Source organism: Agelaius phoeniceus, chromosome 6 (genome assembly GCF_051311805.1).
Source record: "Agelaius phoeniceus isolate bAgePho1 chromosome 6, bAgePho1.hap1, whole genome shotgun sequence".
Lineage (NCBI taxonomy): Eukaryota > Metazoa > Chordata > Aves > Passeriformes > Icteridae > Agelaius > Agelaius phoeniceus.
The window spans coordinates 31,904,479-31,929,378 of record NC_135270.1 but is presented as its reverse complement, the minus strand read 5'-3'; the positions used below and the strand labels follow the sequence as shown (position 1 = coordinate 31,929,378).

At 41.6% G+C, this 24,900-nt stretch overlaps 2 protein-coding genes and 1 long non-coding RNA gene across 7 annotated transcripts in view; 1 reads left to right on the top strand and 2 right to left on the bottom strand.

The window, feature by feature from the left end:
• GPR176 (G protein-coupled receptor 176) overlaps positions 1 to 18,632 on the bottom strand; it is a 33,265-nt gene extending 14,633 nt beyond the window's left edge. The window contains exon 1 of the mRNA XM_054634370.2: positions 17,438 to 18,632. Coding sequence (XP_054490345.2) covers positions 17,438 to 17,666 — 229 coding nt within the window. The 5' untranslated portion in view covers positions 17,667 to 18,632. The remainder of the gene's footprint in view (positions 1 to 17,437) is intronic.
• A 1,916-nt stretch (positions 18,633 to 20,548) lies between these two features.
• Positions 20,549 to 22,510, bottom strand: LOC143691859 (uncharacterized). Its single transcript, XR_008534415.2, has 2 exons — positions 22,322 to 22,510; positions 20,549 to 20,827 (listed from the first exon to the last, which is right to left on the bottom strand). It is a non-coding gene; the product is annotated as an uncharacterized LOC143691859 (long non-coding RNA).
• Positions 22,511 to 22,713: 203 nt separating this feature from the next.
• Positions 22,714 to 24,900, top strand: part of EIF2AK4 (eukaryotic translation initiation factor 2 alpha kinase 4) — a 38,373-nt gene continuing 36,186 nt past the window's right edge. For all 5 annotated transcript variants that reach the window (XR_008534413.2, XM_054634345.2, XM_077180345.1 and 2 more), the window contains exons 1-2: positions 22,714 to 22,866; positions 24,508 to 24,623. Coding sequence is in view for 4 of the 5 variants with exons in the window: in XM_054634345.2 (XP_054490320.2) it covers positions 22,714 to 22,866; positions 24,508 to 24,623 (269 nt within the window). In the remaining variant the exon portion in view is untranslated. The remainder of the gene's footprint in view (positions 22,867 to 24,507; positions 24,624 to 24,900) is intronic.

Sequence of the window (24,900 nt, the reverse complement as noted above, 5' to 3'; positions counted from 1 at the left end):
GTGTTAGAAATACAAGGAGACATCCATATTTGAACTTCATAAATTGCTGGACACAGCAGAAGATAATGTACCCTGAAACCTCCCATAACATTGCCAGTACTTTGCTGTATGTTACATTGCACTAGTGCAGCAGTGCATGACTTATCATGTACTGATAACACAAACTCCCTCACCAATCATCTGCATGCAGAATATAATTTTAAACTTGTGTTTTGCTGATAGATGCAGCTGAACAGAATCTCTTTGCTGGCAAATGGAATTTTTGGGCCTCTTAGCATATTAAAATCAAACTGATTTCAATATGAAAAAATTATAAAAAGCTGGAACAATATAACATAAATTTAGTTTCTAACTTTATTTTCTGAAACTAAAAAAAATATTTCATTGTCTTCATATATATATATATATATATATATATATATGTATGTATATGTATATATGTATATATATATACATATATGTATGCATGTATGACCTGATAAGGTGAATCATGTATTAATTAGCCCTATGCATGTAAAAATTAAATTAACCTAAGACACATGCAGCATACAGCTAACCCTGTAAAGGACAGCAGCCTACAGTAGAAATGAGAAGGAGGCTCCATATGTGCTTGTCCTACCTCTTCACCAAAGAGGATACACAGCACACAGGCAGTGACTTGACTGGGGCAAATCAGCAAGTGGGTGCATCAAACCACTTACAGCTTGCTGTGTTTTCCAACACACACATACAAATACATGCTCATTAGCAAAGCTTTCCATGGTTCTTGCATCTGTTCTCTGCAGCCATCTCAAAAACAACATTTCTTGTTGTGACACAGGCAGTAAATCCACAAATAACCAAGATATTAGTTGGTGTATGATTGACCTCTGCTCATTAAACATTCAACCCATTTACTGCTACAAATCAAGGCATGTATTACTTATATTTCATATTTTGTATTTTTACACTTCTCACATATTTTTTCCCTTTTGCTTTCCTACAAAAACCACCATGTCACACTGGTTGGGAATGTTTGGATGACATATTTATGTAATTGCTCCTCTCTTGTACTGAGTCACCCACTGTCAGCAGGTGAAAATGTATAGTATCTCTCTATGCCACATGGAAACAAGCAAAAGTAAAAACAATTCAGCAATTTTTCTTGACTTCAGTAGACAAAGTAGCAACAAAACCATATTCCAAATATCTATAGTAATTTCAGCTTTTCCATTAAGGGACTAAAATATGTCCTTAACACACAAAAAGCCTTCAAGTTGTACTGCCATTGCCTGGATGCAATATTTCAGTAATAACTATATAATTAGTCTTGTTACCTTAAAAGCAAACATGGACATACTTTGTACCTTCAGGGTATGGAATATGAAGAGCAAGATAAGGATCCCATATTTCAATAGTCCCTCAAAAATCACTATGACAAATCCAAAAGATCTTCCAAGATAGCAGAGACAAGAAAAAGCTCTTGTTTATTTAACTACAGGGGTTTTGGCATACTTCAACTTGTGACCTTAATACAAGAAAGAGTAGTGGATCCTTTCCTGAGCCATTTAGGGATTTGTCTGTGGAGACCTGCAACAGAAATACCAAGATCAGTCTGAATGAAATGCAAACAGAACAAATAAGTGTGAAAGCATCAGCAGAAGCAGCAAAGCCAGAATGCTTTATTAAAAGAATGTTAAAAGAATGTCATGTATGGATAAAACAAAGACACCTCTGACAGCAATTCTTAGACCACAGTAACAATATTACATCTGATAGAGGCAGTACAAACCAGTTCTGCATTTTTTCTTGGTCTTGGTCAATTTAAGCTGTTGCACATGAAAGACTAAATTCTTCCTTATCAAAGCGGTTTTGATAATTTTCAGATGAAGCCTTTCAGAAGTGATCAAAGATTTAGTTTTTCTTAACCACACATTATTTTTGATATGGACAACATTTCAGTTGTTTCACAGAATGGTTGGAGTTGGAAGAGACCTCTGGAGATCATCCAGTCCAACCCCCTGGTAAGGCAGGTTCACCCAGAGCAGGTTGCAGAGGATCACATCCAGACAGGTTTTGAACATCTCCAGGGAAGGAGACTCCACACTCTCTCATGGCACATTGGTCCAGTGTTCTGTCATCCTCGAAGCAAAGGAGTTTTGCCACATATTCAGATGGAATTTCCTATGTTTCAAGTTGTGCCCCTTCTCCTGTCACTGGGCACCACTAAAAAGCGTCTGGCCCCATCCTCTTGACATTTGCCCTTAAGATATTTATATGCATTGATAAAACATATTTTCAAAACATACCCTCTTGATTCATTTGTGATGAAGGTTACTTGAATCTTTAGATCACGTTTATTTCACCATTATACTCATTTGTATCAACAATGCCCACAAAAACAACTTAATAATACATTCACAAATACAAATGTAAAATCACTCCATAATAAAACAGCACCGTTGTATTATTTGGATTTGGAATGTGTTTGGGTTGTTTTATTAGAATAAGTTATTAGGCAGAAAACTAGCACTGGAAATAAGCAAATCACATCAAAAACATATGATAAATGGATTGAAAAATAAAAAGTGGAATAGTTTAAAAAAACCCAATAAACAGTAGTGCATATGGTGAACAATGACATATAACTAAATTACTCTCTTTAGTTTTTTATATAACTAAAAACTCTCAGGCTTGTTATCACTGAAGTTCCAAAATCAAACCATCACCATGCTTACACTAAGAAAATACTATAAATGAATCTTAACTACAACAAAATGAATATGACTTGTTTTTCTTATGTTAATTCAATCTAGGACATTTTATTCAAAAAACTTATCAAGAAAAAGGCATTCCAGAAATTCTCTTTACCTAAGAGACATTGTAAGAAACCATTCAGTTATTGAAGTGCCAATACAAGCATCAGTAATGCTTAATGAGGAGACACTCAAACAGCAGCACAATCCACTGTCAGAGGTTACCTTGACTTTTTCTGATTTTCCAGTGGGAGACAACCCATTGTCAGTAACTGTTCAAAACAATTTGCTTCTAGATGTGTACTGGGGAACACCACATGAGAATCATTGTGTAAACTTCAAGGGTAAGTTTAATACAAGCAAACAGAAGGCTACACTGTAATAATAATTCAAGATTGCATAATTGTAATCATCTCTCATATTTTGAAAATTATATAAATACAGCAGGAAAAATAGCTGCTTCTATATAATAAGATAATAATAATATCTTATAAGATGTTTTCATTTTAGCAAACTAGCATATGGATTTCTTTCAGATTCTGTTGAAATGATCCTTTTTTTTTTTTTAAAGGTATTTATTACCATCAGATTGCAACACTCCAGTGCTTTCCTAGAAAAATATTCTGCACAGGAAACCATGTGACAACCCTTTGCCCTGCCCTGACAACCCACTCGTCTGTACACAGAAACCTGTGAATGCTCCATATCCATGATCCACTTGGATCTCTGTGCTAATACTGTAAGAGTGACACAAACTGTAATGCTGCTTTAAAAGCTTTAATTTATGAGAAGTGCATTCAGAAGCAACCTCTTTTCTAAGAGCACAGTAAAGAAAGCCTTCAGCAGTCAAGTAACAAACTTGAAATTTAAGCAGTATGTGAAAGACTGAAAGCAGAGAAAGAAAAAACAAAGGGCCCATGGCGTTCTAGTGAGAGGCTACAGTTGCCTCTGGAGCCTACTCAATTAAAAATTAACTGCAGAAATTAGCACTGTAATGCTGTCAAAAAAATCACTGCATCAGAACTCAAAGGCATTGTTAAACCCTGACTCGTTCAACCATGGCTCCTCTGAGCTGCTCGAGAGAGCACAGTGGAACCTGCACCCTGAGGAGAGCAAGGCATCCCAGCCTGCATCCCCAGCAGGATTTACATGGCTTCCCTGATGCCTGCAAAATTGTTTCTAGTGGAGATTATTAATTTCTTTGTTCATGCCTCACTGCTCCAACAGCAATCAATCAAAAACTACTGGTATTTTAAGGACAGAAAAGTTAATTTACTGCTTCAAGCTTTATTGGCAAAATATGCTAATAGGGATGGAACTGACAACTACAATGGCTATATAAATTTTTCAGAAAGCATCTGAATGCATCATCATTGTATGCATCAATCAAAAAAAGTATTGAACTATTAATGTTTGAGTTGTATATACATTACTGGCTTTAAATTCCTGATTAATAGCCTATTTATAATAGTCTTAATCTGACAGTACAGAGTGGTTAGACTAAACAATGCATCCATTATTTCACATTTAATTCACAACATGTCTGAGGGCTTAGATTTTTTGTTTGTGGGTTTGGTTTGGTTTTTGTTTGTTTTGGTTTGTTTTAAGAAAAGCAGCTCTTCCAGATGAAACACATGGCTAGTAATTTCTACTACAGGGGGCATTACAATATGATGGCAGTCATTTAGCTTTATTTTTTGCAATGTTTTGAAACACACAGACCATAGATGTACCTGCCTGGGTACAGAAAGCTCCCTTATAGGCATCAGTACAAGCCACTGCTCTCTCAAGGCTAATGTGACTTGAAAATGATATTCTGAAAAGAAAATGGAAATTAAAAGTAAATTTTATATTGCCATATACTAAGAGAATTGGGGAATGAACCAATGGACTATTTTCATTTATTGGAAATGAGGAGATTTAATTGGGAAGCATTTTTATACATTCTGTTTTTACCATCCCACTGATCCCAGGCTGCCTGATTTATGAAGTAGTAGTGAAATATTTCATAACTAGCTTCCCTTTGCTGAGATGATAGTTTATCTGTAGGAAATACCAGAAGATTTACATTATAAATTTATGTTTATCTTAGAAAAGATAAAACCATAACAAAATGCAAAACCAAGACCTGAAGCCACTTTTGATCCTTGAAGCAAGCACTGCCAATGAATTTGGCTGTCCCAATACTTACTTAGAGGAACATGATCATAAAGCTACACCTTACTGCCCCCTCAAACATGCTAAGTCTGTGACAAGTCCTGAGAGGAAAGCAGGACTTGCAGGTCATCTCTGACTCTCCCTGCTATGGGCAACAGAATGAAGAGAAGATGGGCAGTTTTCCTCTACTCTTCCATCAGGTTAATAAATCAAAGTAATGCAACCCATAAAAGAAGGAGGCAGGTGTTTTTCTTTGGAATACAAAAGTGGGGGGAAAGGCAGAGAGGAAGAGACTTCCCTCCTGTATGCATCTCACACATGGCAAGTCCAAGCTCTGCTGGGAATATTAAGAGAGTGTCAGCCTCCCAGAGACACAAAGTCAGAAACTGCTCTGTATTATTCTGATCACCATTTTTCATTCTCTCTGCAACAAAGGACCTAAGCCAGGCTGCCAGCAGATGCTTCTTGTGTCACCAACTCACTCCTTACATCACCTGTCGTGCCCCCAGTGTGACCAGCACTGGCAGACCCCAGTGTTCCTCTCCACAGCCTACCAGAGGAATCAGAAGGCAATGTCTGGTTAAATTACATTTCTTTCAAATATCACATTTAGATGAATGATGTACATTGATAGTACAATTACCAAATTTCCACTGCTCTGAAAAAATATAAAAACTGTCATCCAATGCAACTGGCATTGAAATTATTTCCCTCCTCTATTCTAACTTATGTTAACTGATTTTTTTACCTATTCTACATTACTGAGAAACAGGACAATTGTTGAAAAAGAAATGTGCAGCTCTGCCTCTTTGTCCACATATTTAGGGTAATTTTAGGGTAATATTTTTTTATTTCTAAGCATTCTTTATGACATTTAAAACCATGAAGATCCTCAAAGACTATTTTCATGCTGTATTTGTTGGCTACCAAAGATATAAGTGGGTAATTTTTTTTCTCTAAATCCATTTTCTTTCAACTGCTTTAAAGCACTTGAGCATATTTCCACTCTACCTCTAGTCTACACAGATGGGACAGAGCGGTTCTGGAGCAGTCACTGCTCCAGACATGGCACTGAGCTTCCTGGCACCTACTTTCCTTTGTGAAGGAAAACCAAAGCATACTCCCTAAGAACTAGCTAACATTCTACTAGTCTGAGACTCCTATTTCATGCTGCTGTCACAGCAGTTACCATGCCAAAAACAACAAATCTAAAAAAAAACTTGAACTGCATTCAGTCGGTTTAGCACCAAAACAGTAAAAAGGCTACAGGAAAAAGGAGATGTAAAAAAACTCTTTGGTCTGCCTGCTTCTTTTCCATAGACCAAGGTAAATTTGTGCAACTCACCTTCATATCTACAGTCAGATTTCAGTCTTTATTCCAGTTCTTTACAGGTTTTGCAACAGACTTTAAAAAAGCACCGAATTTTTTTTTTATTGCATGCTCCTGTGATGATCTCAGTTTATAATCAATCTTAGGGAACCCCTAAGCAGCAGCAAATTGTTTAAAAGACTTTCCATATCATGGCAGAATTATTCCACATAGTGGCAGTGTCTCATTAATCAGAATAACTAAAAGCACTCAACAACCAGCAGGGATTTTCTAATTAAGACTCTTCCAGTGTAGTGAATCATTTTTCAAATAAAAATTTATTATAAAATAAGTTGACTGAAACACGATAGAAGTGTGTAGGAGGGAGAGGGGGGATGTGGGTGTGGGGAGGGGGGGGTTTCTAAAATCAGAAGTATATGAATACTTTCTTTCTAGAGCTTCCAAAGGTAGAACCTGGCCATTGTCTACAATGAGAGACCACAAATAGGAGGAGTATTGAGATAAGATCACAGTATTCCCTAAGAAGCCATGTTACCTTTGGAAGTCACTTATGGCCCAATTTTGCAAAAGCAGAGGAGGATTCTTTGGGTGGGTATCCCAAGCCCGATACTCAGCAGATGGTGACCATCCATCTGTATGGCTTCTCAGGACAGACAGCCAAACTCACTCATCATTTTGAACAATTTCAGCTGTATGATTCTCTGTGCACATCACAACCATTGCTCCTTCTGCTACCTTCACATACTCTGACTTCTTTTACTCTTTCCTTTGCTCTCTGGACTTTAGTATCTCTTTTCTTCTACTGACTGTGTTTTAAAAAACAAATTTAAAAAAAAGGATGTCTTTGCTGTCCTATTACAAAGGCTTGTTACAGTCAGAGAAATTCTAGTGTGGTGGCAATTTATTCTTTTTTTCAAATAAAAGTGCAGACATAGAATACTGAATACTTAATAGAATACTTAACCAAATCTTACATGAACACTAGAGAACTGCAGTGGATGAAAATAAGGATAACAGATAACAATTTTTATAAGTGGAGTAAAAGAACATTCTGTAATAGACTATTGAGTTCTGCAGCTTTTTCTGTAAGTATAATAATAATTCTGCTGACCTGTACATGATGTTCCTTTCAATGTTCTCATTTTCTATTAATGCATCAATGTTTGTGTGGACTGGGCAAAATAAGCCTCTATCTTTTAAAATATGGGCTCAAAAAAAGCCACGGACATGTCAGAGAACAGTATGTTGTATGTGGCAGCATCCCCCTGTAATTCCCTGATGATTAGCTGTCATATACACAGTGTTACTGTACACATACAGGTCCTCTCCCAGACTAACTTAGGCAAGATGGAGACACAACATGTCAGTAAAAAAAAAGGATGGATGCTGTGTCCAGGCATCACAGGCTATCTGTGCATGCCAAACAAAATAGGACGAATGCTTATCTCTCTGTGCTGGGAGAACATGTAACAAACAAAGGGCAATCACACAGGGCAGGTGGCACAGCTGTTTTGCCCAGGAAAGAGAGGAGCAGGGGGGAGGCCAAGCAAGACAGGTGAGTTCAGCCCTAGCCTGCTTCCTTTGGTGGCTATGTGCTCTGGGTAAGTGGGAGTTTGGTGAGGCTACTCCGAGCATTTGCCAAGCAACTACATCTTAATTTACTGCTAAGCACCATACACAGCCACCACCCTACAGCACAGCAGGAGGACAGCAATCTTAGTCACTGAAGCAAAAAGACTAAGCTAAATTAATAAAACCTTTAAAAACTAACATGTTAAGCTCAATGTGCCAGCCAAATTCCAAAAAGAAACAATGTTATTGGCCAGAGCACAATATATGTGATTACCTGCTCAGGGGCAGAGAAGTCCCTAATTCAGACTGATACAATCCAAAGGGGTTGTAGCTAATGCTCCTCTGAAAAAGAAATGGGAAATAAACAGCCTAATACCACAAATGGAAAAGGCAAATCAGACAACTCTTTTTCTTCTAGATACTCCTAAAAAATTACAGCTATTAAAGTGAAAAAAAACCCACCTTATCTCAGTGGTTTCCACTTGTTCCAATTAATTCAGGCAATAGCAGAAGAAAATGTATTTTAGCCCCTTTTATGACTGACTTTTTTGTTTGTTCTATGGTATCAAAGAAATTATCTAGTTGTGCCACACAAAATATAGGTACAACAAAAGTAAGGTGTGGTGGGATCTGGAAACATGCCAAGTGACACAAGGTTTGTGGACAAAGATACAAGAGGTTACACAAGAAGCAAGATCACTTTGTATTTTATCAGTCTTCTGGAAGAAATTCATGAGTCTTTGTATGGAATTGCTTTGACAGACAAGAAAATAAGTCAAAGGTGGTAGAAAAGAGAAGACTAAAAATAGTCTCTGTTTCCCAAACAACTAGAGGCTTTTTTCCCCCATCCCAAGAGAACTGGCAGAACAGAAGGAAGGACTGTATTTCCTAGAATCCAGATTATTTGTAATGGAAAGGAATGTCAATTACAGCATAGAATATCATAACTAATAAACCATTTTAAAAGGCAGCAGTCCACAGCGATTTCCCAGCAATTGCCAATGACAGCAAGACCATGAGCTGAGAATAAGACAATCAGAGCTCTCCCTGCCATCACCATTCCAGCTTCACTGCTGCTTTTGTTAACCACCATAATGCCATTTGCATTGTCTGGCTAAACTCATGCCTTACCATGAGAGGTTACACAATTTCTTATTCAGCCAGACTTTCAGTCCAGGATATTTTCCTTATTGCAATGTTTCTGTGGAAGCTGGCTGACTACAAGGCACCAGTTCTTCTCCCTGCTTCCAGCAGCTAAATCTAATTTAAAGATGCTAAAAATAAAAAAGGCTTACATGTAACAGTACTGTTCAGAAAACAAGAAGCTGTATTTCCTGCAGGGAGAGCATTTAATCAGCAGTGAGATGAACAAAGGTACAATACAATAATTGTTTCACTAGTATTTCTGCCATTTGCAAACTTTCTAGCAGTACCTACCCCACTATCAAAACATTTTGAGAACTTGTTCCTCGTTGGATATTGAGACAGCAAGTATAGGAAACATAACATGGAGAAATCCCAAGTCTTTGGGCATCCAATTTAGCTATTATTGCCCCAGTGAGCTCCCATACTGGACACCCAAGACTATTTAGAGTCATTTACAAATTCTGTGATGGGATCAAAAACAAGTACAACAGGAAAACAAAACATTACTTTGGTAATATGGAAAATTTTCCTTAAATATATACAGGATATATATATAAAATCCTTTTTTTTTCTGCAAAGCACTTCACATTGATATTCCCACTAGTGTGCATCTCCTATATGATCTCAGAGTCTCATCTTAACCAAATATCAAAAAGAAGTGTCTTGTAGCCTATATTAGGAAATATTCACCTCCATGAAGGAGCAGGGAGACAGCAAGTGTGGGAACCTCAAAATCCTACTCAGAGAAAGGAGCTCCCATCCCAAAAGCTCCCCATAAAAGCAGACTACATGCCAAAGCCAGTAACACGGATTTTATTTAACAATGTATGTGAGGTAGAAAGAAATAGAAAAGAGAGAGGGAGCAGTGGAGAAATCAAGTAGAAAATAGTCACCACCTGTGGATCCAGTGATATTCTGTTGGTCCTTCTTCACCCTGGGCTTCTCAGTGGTGGGGGTCTCAAGGTCATTCAAAACATTTTGCTATTTATACATCCTAGCAAACTAAGGAATTAATGCTCATTGACTACACAGTTCTCTTATTCTGTTGGCTATATTATTTCCTCACCTCTAAGGCTAATAAGTGCACGTGCTTATTCTCTCTCTTCTTTTGAGCTGGTGGGCTGTGAGTTGGTGGTTGCAATCCGCCCCTGCCAGAATTACCTTTTAGGGAATCTGAGCTGATTTCAGCACAGTTGCTGAGTTGGCTGTCCTTGAGGCTTCTAAATCCAGCATTATTTGAGCCCATTACCAGTGATAGATTCTTCTCCCCAAGCTTTTCTAACATGTCCCTAGGTCTGAGATAACACCTGGACAATAGTATCCCCTTTATCTTATCTCAAGTTCCCACTGTGGTGACTTATCTTACAGTTCAAGCTCCAGGTATCCAGCCATGGTGGTTTGGATAGGAAAAAGTGCATGAGATCAGAGGGAAAATGAGATAAAAGGCATCTATAAATTGGCATTTAGTTCATACACTGGTCTGGCCACACCCTGCACCTGATCAGCACAGTCTGTCCCACCTTGTCATTAAACTCCATTGCCAACTCTTCTCATGGGTGAGGAGCTCTCTCCTCCATGGAGCTGTGAGCAAACAGAAATCCAAGTGCAGTAACTGGGGAAAGACCATGGGACATCAGGGCTGATGCATCAAGATGGCAGTGCCTGGAGAGACAGAGTGAGCATTTGTGTGAGCGTGTTCAGTGTGTGATCATGACTGAACACCAAGCCAGACCAGCCAGCAAGAAGGAGATGCTCAGGATGCTGGTGTGGCCATAGGTGTGATCCAGGTAACCAGGGGGAAAAAAAGGGCTCTGAGAGGACCAGGAGCTCCAAACCAGCTCCTGGAGAAAGCCATCTACATCTGTGTGTCTGTGTGTGAGGCAACTGGGAGACAAGAGGATCCCAGGCCAGCTACTGGGCAGACTGGGAGTCTAGGACCAGCTGCTACAGAGTGATCCATATTGGCTTATATATCCATATACTTATATATTTTATACTAATGGGCTTTCATCCTTCCCCAGAGAGGGGAAAAGGATGAGGCCATTGATACACCTTGTATCTGCCTGAATGCTGCATTTTCTTGCTGTGTCAGTCTGTGTGGCTGCTCATGGGTAATAGGTATAGATGTATTGTTTGCATGTGAGCCTCTTAGGAATGCGTGCTCAGCCTTGCTATTGCTCATTCTGAGGACATGGAGCTGCAGCAGGAACACCTCTACTGGCCTACAGGATTCTGCAGCACAGCCAGCACCTTTTGTGGAGATGTATACAATTTCCTAGATCTTGAAAAATGTTCCTCAGTGGCAAACGTACTTTTTCCAACATCACAGAAAAAAGAAATTAAAGATGAACAGAATAGAGAAAAACCCCTCATTTAAGAGCTCATGACACCTTCCTAATAGCAAGCCACTAAATGAAATCTGTAACAGAACTAACACTATTTAAAATTCTTGCTAAGTGCATGGGTTCATTCATGCCTGAAACACTAACTTACTGCCCATGACATCAATACAAAATCTCGGATCTAGATTTTCACTGAAGTTCAAAACAATCGAGTGATACACACCAGCAGGTGTTTCAGCAACTGTAACTCACAATAAAAAGCAAATCATGACATCCAGTCACTTAGTTAAAGAGCTGTGGTTCATAGCTCTCATTAGAGTGTTCACAGGGGAGTACAGACAGTAAAATGACTGGTATGAATCAGTTTCTCCCTAAACAGCAGCAGTCTGCAACTTCCTCATGAGGGGAGGCAGAGGGGCAGGCACTGATCTCTTCTCTGTGACCACCAGTGACAGGATCTGAGAGAATGGCCTGAAGCTGTCAGAGAAGGTGCAGATTGGATATCAGGAAAAGGTTCCTCATCCAGTGGGTGGTTGGGTACTGGAACAGACTCCCCAGGGAAGTGGACACAGCAGCAGAGCTCAAGAAGCATTTGGAAAATACTCTTGGGCACATGGTGTAATTCTTGGGGCTGTCATGTGTAGGACCAGGAGTCAGACTCAATGATCCTTGTGGGTCCCTTCCAACTCAGGATATTCTGTGATTCTAGGATAAATGGGATCAATGGCTGTCGACAAGGCACCAGTTTAACATCCTTGACACACATGATCTTTAGAGACATTGATTAACCCCCCCAATATGTGTCTGAGGAACTCTTCATCACACAGTTCCCCACAGTATCAGGCATATGCATTTCAGGTATAAATCATTGCATCTCATACTTCCAGGCTAGGTAAAGAGGGGCTTTTTCCCAAAGCTTCTCTTTTAAAAGGCAGCAGCAGTGCTACCTGAAGGGCCCCTCAGCCAAAGGCAGACAAGGCACCTCTGCAGAAGCTCGGGGAGAAGAGAGGTCTCCATGGCAACAGGAGCCCCAGCACTCTCACAGCCCCTCTTCTTCATCCTTTCCTCAAACTCAATTTTTCTTCCAAAGAGAATTGCTTAGCAGTTCAACTGAACACACATAAAAAACAAAAGCATAACATCTCTTCCAGGTTGACTTTACCAAGGTGCATCCTGGACTGGACATAACTGCTGCACAGTCCATGACTCCTGAGGCTCAGAACCACCCATACAAAACTGCAGGGGAAAATTATTACTACAATGTTATGGTACTGCAAGATGGTAATACTACGCAGTTAGTAGTACATGCAACCACCACTCATAGCATCATTTGCCTGATGCTTCCTTTGAGACTTGATTTTCAGTCACCTTTTGCTTTGCCAAACTTTATTTCAGCTAATCAGCAACTAAATTAATCTATGCAAACTCAATGTTTTAGAAGATTTCATCTAGGGCACTTCTTATAAGTGTGATACCAGTGAAACAAAACATCGTAATTCCCATCCCCAAACCTTTTTGTTTCTTACCATCAGGTAACTCTATCCTTTTTTGTGGGCATAGCTATAAATTTTGGCTGGAGCTCTTGCAGACATGATCCTCATTCTTTAAAAATTCTCTCAGTCTAGCCTTGAGTCATATATCTGCAGTATTTTTTACTTCAAGATTCCCTGCTCCGTTCTTTACAGAAGATGCCTATGGCAAGCTTTACTGGTAGCTATTAAAAAATAGATATTCTATTCCTTGTGCTAACATACATTTGCCTTTACAAACATTAGGCAAATGTTTGTAAACATTAGGTAAATGTTTGTTACTTAGGCTGTCTTACTTCAGGTTTGTACCCCATAAGGGACCTATCCCTTTAAAAATTAGTTGCTGCAATACTGTTTTACATCTCTCTGCACAGATACCAAGACAAGGAGAAGATCAGTTTCAGGGGCAGAGGGAGACTGGGAAATCCTCATGAAAAGGAGCAAGCCTGTCCTACAGGACAATGGGAAGGCAGCAGAGGTTCACTCTGCACACCTCTTTCAAAGCACATAATTTTCCTTCAAAACATGGCTGGAAACCAGGAGGCAACCAATCTAACCCATGGCTTTCCAAAATGCACTATAACCACTGAAATAGAGTTGGAACTTTAGCAGAGCATCCTCAGCCTTTCCAGTTAAATTTCCTTCTGTACAGGACAGATTTAGGAAGCTGAAAGAGTAAGTAACATAGAGCCTAATTCCCCAAACCTCAAATAAGGCACTGATCTAAAATGTCTGGGAAAGCTTCCTGGATTTGGGATTATGTGGGATACAGCTAGTAAAAAATGCATAGAAAGTAAGATGCATATTCATTCTGGGGAGTAGACATCAGCACTAAAGACATTTCCTTTCTCGTTGTAAATTGCATCAATTTTGTGCGTGTGGATTTTTTTCCTAAACGACTGACAATAATTATTTTTTTAAAGAAGAAATTCAGTTTTATATAATATGAAAATTATGAACATACTCAGCCTCAGGAACAAAAGTTGATTCTCATACCCTGGAAATATGAAAAGAACAGAAACTCCAACCCAGTAAAGGGGAAATTTCAGTTAGATATATGGAAGAATAAACTGTGAGGGTGGTGAGACACTGGAACAGATTGCCCAGGGAAGTTGTGGATGCCCTGCTCCTGGAAGTGTTCAGGGCTAGGTTGGATGGAGCATTGAGCAGCCTGCTCTAACTAAGGGTGTCCCTGCCCATGGCAGGGGTGCTAGAATGAGATGACCTTTAAGGTCCTTTCCAACCCAAACACTTTTGCATTATAATTCTACAATGGGATATAATCTCACCTAAACCTGACATGACATGAGCATTCAGTTACACCTGTCAGTAAAAACACAACTCATAAGCTCCTCTACTTATCTGCTGCAACTTTATATGCAAGTAAGTAAACCGTGGGAAGTCCATGTTCAGAGAGAGAGCCCACATCCTCATCTGCCTCAAAACTCTTATTTCTGGTCTTCCTTTCCCTTTTCCTGAGAAGGTGCTATTGTCCACTGCATTTCAGCCATCATTTTTATCTCCCTTTCCAACTAAGGTCACTGTGCACACTGGTTCCAAGAGCTCTTTGGAGACCCTCTTCATTTCCAAGATCTCACCCTACTGCTCGCACTCAACTGAAAGAGGCTGCAGCCACCTTTAGTGACCTCTCCCCACCAAAACTCAGAAGTGATACACTCTCCTTCTTCTTTCAAAGCTGAAGTAATAATTAGTCTATGCATACTGATTCCTTCTAACAGCAAGAGAAAAATACACCTTGCAGATCAGTATTGCTGTACTCCTATATTCACCGCAAAAATGATCTCAGGAATCTTCTTTGATAAAAAGAAAGCTATTAAAACTTTAGTCACTCGGAAAGGGAGCCATATGTCATTCCAAGCTTAAAATAAAGAAAAAGAAAAAAAAAATTTGACTCTTCCTTGCCTTCAGTAGATATAATGAAACACTCAAAACGGCACTGTTCTGTCATATCACAGTGAGAACTAACACAAGAATTTATCCTAGTGTCCCAAGTCTTTCCACAGGACTCAAATAAAGGTCTTAAATGGGAGAAAAGAAAACCATAACAGGCATCTCTCTCACAGCTGAAAACATTCTTGTGCACAGCAGGGACCTAAATTAAATTCACAACACCAACTGCGATTCTTCCCTCTTGCAGGACCTGGACCTCTCCATGCTGCACACTCCTGCTAATGTCAGACCCCTGCAATCATTATCAAGACTGGGTGAGTCATACGGGTTTGTTCCATTTCAAGCTGATTTTTTTTTTCCTTTAAAAGGGTAATTAATGCTATTTTATCAATAGCAAAGTGCTTGGGCAAGCACTGATGATGTGAAATGCACAAGCTGCACATCCACCCAAACCAGAAAGGATTCAAACCCGCACATCCTACCCCTGAGGGGTGTGACCCTATCTCAGGCTTTAGGGAGAAGGTCTGTCTCATCCACCTACTGAAGGGCTGCCCCTCTGCAAAGAAGAACCTGGGACTCACGAGGGCAAAGAACTGCTGTTCTGCAGCTTAGCAGGGGGGCTCACATGATGGAGAAAAGAGCTGGATGCCACTCATGCTCCAAGGACCATGGCAGAGGATAAATGACAATTAACAGCGTTTCTGGAAGCATTAAGTGTGAGGCAAATAACCACTTGTTATCCTTTGCTGAGATACTGTACATCCAAAACTCCTGGCAACATATGAGAGATGTGGCTTTCTTTCCATTCAGTAAAAAAGAAATAGTAGTACATTCATTGGCTTGATATGGGAAGACATTTTTAAAGATTCCAAAGTTCTCAGCTGTTATGATACTGTGTATCATCAATGTTTTAAATTAGCACTTCAGGGACACAGGGAGACTAGTAGCAAAGGCTACTAGTTTCAAAAAAATAGTTTAGATTGGTTTCCATCACTGTAAATGCATGAGGCCCACTGCTAACATTTGTCATTGGACTAGTGCACTTTCATAATTAAAAAAGTATATTATTTCCTCCCCTGTTTAGCTCTTTGACAGGCCTGAAAAAGTTATTGATCTGGAAATTTCATCAGCCTCCCAGCCGTCCAATCAGCAAATAAACCCCTTGTGACATTTTGAAATGTTTTCTCCATGTCTTGAAAACAAATTACAGGAGGCCAAACCATAACTTACATTAATCTTGCAAAATTTGTACCAATGGTATTTTTTGGTTGGTTGGTTGGTTGGTTGGTTTTTTAGAACTCCTAGCTGCTGAAGGAATGACTACGTGATAATGTCTGTTTTCTTCTTCAAATAATTTTGGAGGATCCATGCTCATGAAACAGGATCTGGACATATGACTCAAATTTATTCTCTCTAAGGTTCAAAACCCAAAAAAAGAAAGAATTAAAATTCTGGCTTTCCTCATCTAGTCTTGTTATTTTAGGACACTGTTTGCTGGCTATTGTTTTGTGCCAGGTACTACCCAACATAGAAAAAGCCACAGAGTACCTATGATATTAAGAGTATCCTTTCCCCACACTATATGCTAAGAAGAAAAAAAAGCAAGAACTGTGAGGATTATCTCCATTGCACAGAGGAATAGTTGATGCCAAAAAACTCAGTGATTTACAGTAAGAGCCAGTAAGTGCATTGTTGACTGGGACATGGCTATGCTTATCATCTTCTTAAAACTTATTTAAGGAATATTACTTATTAAGGAATGTTACCAAAAGGATGTAGATATTAGAATTTATTACCATGACCAGAAAAATGGACTTTAGCATTACTCAGGATCAGGAAAATCCAAAAAATCCAAAACAAATCCTTGATAAAATGAGCCAATGCCCGTCAGCAAATTCCTGATTAACTCCCTTAAGAAAAGCTGGGTGCTTTCTCACTCAAGCCCTGTGTGTAAAGCCTTGAATGATTGAGATAGTAGTGACATTTTACTGAAATCCAGCTTACTTATCTCCCAAACAGTGCTAACTTGACTCACCATAAGGCTTATTTTGCCTTAGAGTTTTGTTTTGTAATTTTTTTTTTTTTTTGCTAAGAAATGCGCACATATTCCTAACAAAATTTGGTGTAAGCATCAAGAAAGCAAATGTACACACATTTGTAAAATTATATAGCAATACCTTACAACCACATATGATTCATATGACAACACATGATTCCTACTGTAAAGCAAGATTGCACGTGGTTATACATATTTACAGTATAAAGTACTTCTAAAGGATTTATTTAAAGTCTGGGGGACACAAATGCCAAATTACTGCAGAGTGAAACAGAAATTCAGCAAAACTTGTTTTAAAACACTCCACACCCTTGTTTATGTTAAAGAGAACAGATCCCATTGCAGCTGAAAATAAACATGTCATGAACCCATCTAAATTTTGTCCGTTTAAATTCTAGTAGAGAAGGTTACTAAGTAATACATACGTCTAATGTACAATGTAATGTATCCATGACGAATACATTTTATGGCAACAGCTTTTACACATCAAAACCTACAAGGAACTTTAAATCATACACCTGAGGACCAGAAATGCAGCAAGAAGAGTCACGAAGGCAACCAGTGATGCCAGGTACCTTTTGGTCTGCAGTCCCTGACCGCAAGGATTTAAACCAAAAATTAAATAAAATCAACCAGGAACTCCAGCAACTCTCACTCACCCAGCAAAGAGCCCACAAAGATGACAACCTGCACGGTGGTGGTGAAGTGCCGGTAGCTCTGCTCCTCGCCGTGCTCCTCGCTCTTCACGGCGCCCGCCTCGCTGACATTCCCGCCCTGCCACACCATCTGCCCGGCCGAGGCGTTGCCCGTCTCCAGAGCTCCGGTGACAGCCGGGGACGGGGCATGGTCGCTTTCATTCACCAGCACCCAGCTTCTGTCGTACCCCATGGCGAGGTTCCGCCTTCCTTGCTGCCCCCTAATAACACCGGTTGTCCAGCCCTTGTCTTTAGTGAATGAATGGAGCCCACAGGCAAACAGACGCTTCTGAGGATAAAGCCCGGTCTCTGCCTCTCGGAGGCATCTTCACCACATTCCTGTGTCCCGAGAAGCAGGGCTGGCTGTTCGCGTTGTCACCTAGTAAGTCATGACAGCCAGTAAACAAAAACAGAAAACAAACCAGGCTTCTCCTTCCAATCAGATGTGCCATAGTTTTTGCTTCACCCCGCCACAGGTCTCCTCAGCATGTTTTACCGCAATATGCGAGAGAGAAGGAATCGTGGTCCCCAGAATCACACCCCGCACCGCGGCTCATCCTCCCTCCGCTGCCGAGGGTCGCGGCGCGGCCGCCGCGCACACGCTCGCACGGCCACGGGCTCACTGCACAGCAAAACCGGCCGGCAAAACTGGGGAGACACCAACTCTGTCCCCCCACGGCACTCTCAGCGTTGACTCAGGCTTTGCTCACAGCCCTGAGAGAGGAAGAGCACGGCTTTCCCCGTGGCACACCTGCTCCCGCTCTCTCCTCTGCTCCTGCCCGCTCCGCCCGTGGCGAGACACGGCTCCCTCCCGTTTCTCTGCTGGCTCTGCGCGGCGCCGGACGCCGCGGAGACCCTCGCACAGCGTCCAGAGAGGCCAGCGACTGCTCAGGGGCTGCCCCTGCGCTCCCGCTGTTCCTCGGGGAAAATGAGCTGGGGTTTGGATCGCAAGGCGGGGGGCGCTCGAGCGATCCGCACGATCCTGGCGCGCCCCGCGCTGAGCGCGGCTGGCAGCGGCAGCCCTGCTCCTTCGTGCTCCCACATCCCGGCGCGGGCGCCGAGCCCCTGCGGCCCCGGACAGCCAAACCCTGCGGCCATCCCGAGCCGGGGAAAGCGGGAGCCGCCGGCGCGCCGCGCTCCCCAGGGCGGGCGCGCCGCCATCACGTAACGCGGCCGCCGCCATTTCGCTCGGGGGCTCTGGGAGCGGGCGGGCGCCTTTTAAACCGGTGTTTTGAAACAGGTCCCTAATGCTGATGACAGACTGTCAAAAGACGATGCTGCGTTCTAGATACGCATGTTACTTGTTAAAATAGTTTTTTTTTCTAAATGTATAATTTTCCAGAAAAGCTCTTAAGTGGTCGTAATAAGGGCATTGATTCTACAGATGATGTGCCTCCATATAGTGGATACACGTTTGCCTTTAATTAGGAGACTAGTGCTAGTTAAAAATTAAGCCAAAACGGTTTTTTCAGCCACTGGCTGCCAGCCTGGAAGTGCCCCGGGAAGAGGAGCTATCCATGTGCTCAGCCCCGGCAGAGCAAGGCTCCTCAGGCACCCCAGGCCCATGAGATGTGTTCCAGTAACATTCGCCCAGTCTCCTGCAATGTGAACTTCAGTGATCCAGGACAGAGCTAGGTGCTGTGCCATGGGTTCAAAGACATTTGCTGATGTCTTTGAACATCAGCAGGGATAGGGGACTGCCATCGCAGTCATCCAGCACAGGGATAGGGGACTGCCATTGCCCCATCCCACCACAGATCCTGGAGGCTGTTGGCCAAGCCTCTGCTTGTACCTCCATGTGTTTGGGCCCAGCCATTTGCAGCCTCCTCTCATTCCTCTAAGAGTTCATTGCTCCAGCCACTTGTCTAGTAATTCACATCTCTGACTCACTCTGATTGTGGCCTCAGACTCACTCACCCTCCTACCTTTTCCTCTCACACATAACTCATTCACTTTGTCCACCCAGTCCCATTTCCCCCCACTTTCTAGGCAATAATCAGCAGCTTTCACCATGCTTTCCCCTTATCTTTCCTTTCCCAAACAGGCTTTTTCCTCCTTTTGCCCTCCAGCATTCTTGTGGCCAGTGTCTGTAACCAGAGTCTGACCTCAGTCCCTTCACCTCCCAGTCACCTGCAAGGTGCTTTCCTCACACAGCTGTCCCTTTCTTCAGTTCCTCCATTGGTATGGAATGATGACCAAGGAGCCAGGCAAGAGTTAATGCTTACTGTCTACAGCCTACACTGTGTATCCTCTGCATTGTCTTTGCACAGATCTACATAGCCAAGAAAGATTGAGCTGGCAAAAGGAAGAGGTCCTGTGGGCATAGGATGGTTTGGGTTTGAAACAGGAATGGAACAGAACAGAAGTAAATTGCACAGCTGGAACTTTGAAGGACACCATGGCCAAAAAAGAAATCTTTGTCTGATTAAAAGTCATTTAAATATTAAAATGCTCATGCCTGCATATGCTAATATGCTTAATGAAGTACATGCTACCACATAAATGACTGTATTATTCAACGCTCTGCTTAGACCATGCTATTGGTAACTTAGAAATAGGGGGATGAGATTGCACTATATGTAAGGAGGGCAGATCTGTTAGGAGAAACACCCTTAAAGATCTCAGAGACAGTTCTCAGGCTACTCTCCTCTCCCTCTATCCAAGTGGAGATGCTGTCTTGGTAAGCATGTACCTGCTATTATTATTATTATTATTATTATTATTATTATTATTACCCAAGTTGACACAATGTTATCATTAGAGCTCTATCATAGTTTGTGCATTTATTCAGACTGTTTCTGTTGCTTCAATAAACCACATTATTTGTGAATCTGCTCATGGAAGTTCCCATTGAACATGACCATGTCATGCTAATTTGGTTATAATCGGAATAAGCCCAGCTGCATGCAGCCCCTCTGATCTCTGAAGACTGGCTGGAATGCAAGAGGTTTTATTTTCTGCCAAATTTCTTACTCTTAACACTCAGAACCTTTTTCCTCCCTCTTGCACTTCATAGGAAGACTGACTTCCCCTCACCATGCACGTGGGGAAGTGAAAGCACATTCTCACAAACCATTTAAATTTTATTTGCTAGAATTAAATTTTAATGTTGTGGGAGAGAGTTTTAAATTTTGCCTTAAATCTTGGAAGGGAAGCTTCTATCCAGATGCAGTCTGGCACATGTTTGAGGCCGGTGGATGTTCATCGTATTCCAGTAAATCTGTGCTGAGCATGTGAAGACTCCCTGCAGTAATGTAATTTGGTTCAGTTCATGCAGGTTTCCAGAAGGTTAGCTAGCAAAGCCACAGCACTGAAAAAAGGTTGTCTCTTCCTCATCAAATTTTCACACTCCTGCTGGAGTACAAGATTTTTAAAAACAAATTCTTAAAATGTTTTTATGATTATGTTATTTTACTCTGGCTTTCTTCTTAGAAACAATGAATCATTATAGAAGTAATTAAGGGGAAAAAATAGTTTGAGGTAGACATCTGGTCTAGAGCACTTCATCTTAACTGGTTAAAATTTTGCCAAGTCACAAAGTAGGGGAAAGTCAGGCAGCTTTAAAAGGCATACTGTTATCTGGCCCACCCACTGCTATGCAGTGTAACAGGGGAGAATTTCCCGTGTGGTGGGCTGTGTGCCCCACACCACATGCTTGGGAAGTATAAACCCATAATTGCTGTTAAAAGAAATTTTGCTGACATTTCTTAATTACTTACTGCATCACCGAGGCATTCTTGCTGTGCATTTGTGTGGGAGAGAAGATAAATCTCTGGCCTGGACTTTTTTTTTCCAGTCTTTAACGCAGGGAAACTTTTTATTTATTATATACAAATTGATAATGAGCATACCCAATTGTACCAGAGGAAACTCCAGTGATCAGTTACAGTGCCCCAGGTCACGCATGACTGAGCAAAGGGATGTCTCTGTTGTTGCTAGATAAACACTAAAGAGCTTTGGTCTGTTTCCAGGCCACTTCCCACCAAAAAGCAGATGAGATAGAAGGACCCTGCCACTAAAGACACATTCCAGGAATGGTGAGGAACAAAGACCAGCATCACAACAGTGATACAATTTAACACTTGGTTTTCATTTGATACTAACGACACTCTTTAAGTGCCACTGAAAGATAAAGTATGCGTGGAACAAGCTTTCAATTTCAGAAGTACAAATTGAGGGCTATAGAAACCAATCATTAGTGTAAATGAGTGGTTTCTTTATAACAGAAAGTCTGTACCCAAAGGTCAGAGGTCAGGGAGTAAAGTCAAAGTCACCAAAACTACTTTCCTATATCTGGGTGTGGGTGCGTGGTAGCAACCTGCAGACTACTGTAACTTTTTTTTTTTTTTTTTTTTTTTTTTTTTTTTTTTTTTTTTTTTTTTGGCTGGGGATTACTCACTAATAGATAAGCTTGTATGAATTTACTTGGGGTTTCTTTATGAAGATCCCAAAACTTCAAAGGCTCCCTCTCGTGGCCGGCCTTTTCAGTAGTTACCGTGTGAAGTGACCGAAGGAAAGCACATTTTCTCTGGTTGTCACTGCTCCCCTGACAGCCCCCAGCTGCCTCCCTCTAGCAGGTCCCACCAAGGACACCCGCCTCCCTGTTTTGTTCGCAGTTCAACTAAAGACTGTTCGCCCTCCACCTGCTATTACTCCCTACTGCAGCTGTCAGTGGGAGCCTTTCTACAGTTTTCACGGGAACTTGTATCCTGCCCCAGCTCTACATGAAATCTATACTGAAATCCGTGGTTATTTTTTCCCTTTTGTGACTCTTTCTCAAGGTCAGTTCAAAAAAATCTACAGAGTATCCAACTGTCTTAGCTGTGTATCTCTGTAACGCAGATATACCTGGAGGCATATCCTGTGGGAGCTCAGACCGGACATTAGAAGAGGTTCTTCACCCAGAGGGTGGTTGGTCACCAGAACAGGTTCCCAGGGAAGTGGCAATGGCACCGAGTCTCCCAGAGTTTGGACAGTGCTCTTAGTCACACTGTTTCGTTTAGGGAGTCCCGTGAGGAGCAGGGCGTTTCACTCGGCGATCCTTAGGGTTCCGTTCCACCTCGACACCTTCCTGCAGACGAGGCACGGGGCCCCACGCGGCGCCGGCGGCGCCGGTCCCCGGCTCCTCCTCCTCCTGCCGCCGCGGCGGAGGCGGTGCCGGGCCGCGCTCCGGCTCCGGTCCCAGGGCGGCAGCGCGGGGCCCGCCATGGCCGCTGCGCGCCCCCGCCGGCAGCCCTGACATGGCCCGGGCCAGCGGCGAGCGGCAGCTGCCGGCGGAGCTCGCTGCGGAGCCGCCGGAGAGTTACCAGCTGCGGCAGGAGAACGAGCTCCAGGTGCTGGAGTCCATTTACGGGCAGGACTTCCAGGACCTGCGGCAGAGCCAGGCCTGGAAGGTAGCGAGCGGGGTCCGCGCACAGCGCGCCGGGCGCGGGGCGGAGGCGCAGCGGGCCGGGCCGGGCCGGGCCGGTGCGGGTTCGGTGCGGAGCGGGGCCGGACGGCTGCGGGGGCGCGGCCGGCGCTGCCTCGCTGGGGCCGCTCCGTGTCTTCCTTGCCTGACGTGTCGCGGCTCTCGCCGCCCGTCCGTGGTCCTTCCTTCAGTCCTGCAACCGGCCACCTTTGCGATTGATTCTCGAGATAAAAGCGCTCGCTCTATAATCAGTGCTGTACCCATAAACTGCATTCTAAATAATTGTCTAAAGGCTTTTTAAAAAATGCCTCTTAATTCATTCCTCAACCTACTAATTACATACTTGCTCAACTAATTCATCTCGTCGGTATACCTGACACTATTTACATAGTTATTATATGCTGTGGTTTTGTCACAGTGCGCCTATTTCCGTGATAATAGTTTTGCTTTCATTTTTATAGGTAGGGGTTTTTTTTAATTAACAACTAGATAATGTTCAGGCCTGGTACTCGCGACTCTGTTCCATTTGTCTTTCGTGTCCCCATCAAATTGATATTTCCTTTCCAGCTGTGTCCATTATACTCTTTTCCTGTATCTGGAGGTAATGGTCACTGTTCTGTTCCACAGGTTCACTTTTACTGTTGTTTCTTTTTGCATTCTTTTGTCTTGAATGTCTACTGTATATCCTCTGCTTTCTTTTGTGCCAGAGACTTGAACTTAAATTTTTTGCAGCAACTTGTGACTTTTCTTCTTATGAAGTTTGATGAAAACACTCTCAGTAATTTGTTGGGTTTCCAGATCTGTTCACTCTGTATTGAAGGTCATACCTGATATCCTCTTCCTGTGAGATGTTCTCCTCCTTGCTAGAAAAGCAAAGGGGATAGTTACCATCTATTTCTGTATTTGTTATTCCGTATGGTCTTACTTCTCTCCCTCTTTTTCATGTTACTAAAGGCTAGGTTGTTTTGTTGGGGGTTTTTTTGTTGTTATTTGTTTTTAAACCTAATTGAAAAGAAAAGAAAAAGTTGGGAATACTTATATAGGCATATTTTACTTTATTCTGATTTTGAGTAGGTGATTTGAACAGGGTAGGGATGGGGAAGGCAATGCTTGTTAAAATTCTGATTTATGGCAAAACACTAAAAACAACTACAGGAAAAAAATACTGTCCATTGGTTTGGCCATGTAAGGTGTATATCAGTGTGACATTATGGTCTGTTGCCATATTGGAAAAGAAAATAATGCCTGGGTTAGTAATCTAAACACTAAAGAAAAATGCTGTCCTTACAATGAATGCTTTAATTTGTGATATAAATAACCTGTGTTAAGTTTATTTATGTTTTTTCTACTGCTGTATTACAGTAAGCAGAACAAAAGTTTTATTATAGAACCTCATTTTTGCTCAGTCTGAATCTCTGAAGAAATTGTAAAAATATACTGGATAAACCATAATAGTCAGTGGACTCGTTCACTCCTACTGAGCAATGTCAACACAATAATGTTTTTTTTTTCATGGTTTGGATGGTTTAAGCTGTATTCTACTGTAATATAGGTTGAGAGTTGAGTGTTTTCATTAAAGCAAAACCAAGTAAACCTTTTCAATCAGAAGTTTTGGTTTGTGTTTTAGGTACGACAACCTCCTGAAATTAATTTAGTTCTGCGTCCTCAGGGATTGACCGGTGCTAATGAAGTGTATGCCAAAGTTGACCTGTGGGTCAAGTGTCCACATACTTACCCTGATACGTAAGTGAACATTAAATTATAACCTTTTGTCTCTGCTTTCTGTAGTAAAGTGTAAGTTGAAAAGACGTGTAGTTTTATGGGAATAAAATTTAGTCTTGCTTTCTGCATGTCAGTATTTATTAAGCCTGGAGTATTTTATAATATGCAACTCTAAACTTTGGCACCTGAATTGGATTTAGTATTTTGTGCAATGGAGAATAATAGGGATGAGATTGTCAGTGCAGAACTGCACTGGAGATACATAACCACAGGAGTACCTGCCACTGTCTTAGTGCCC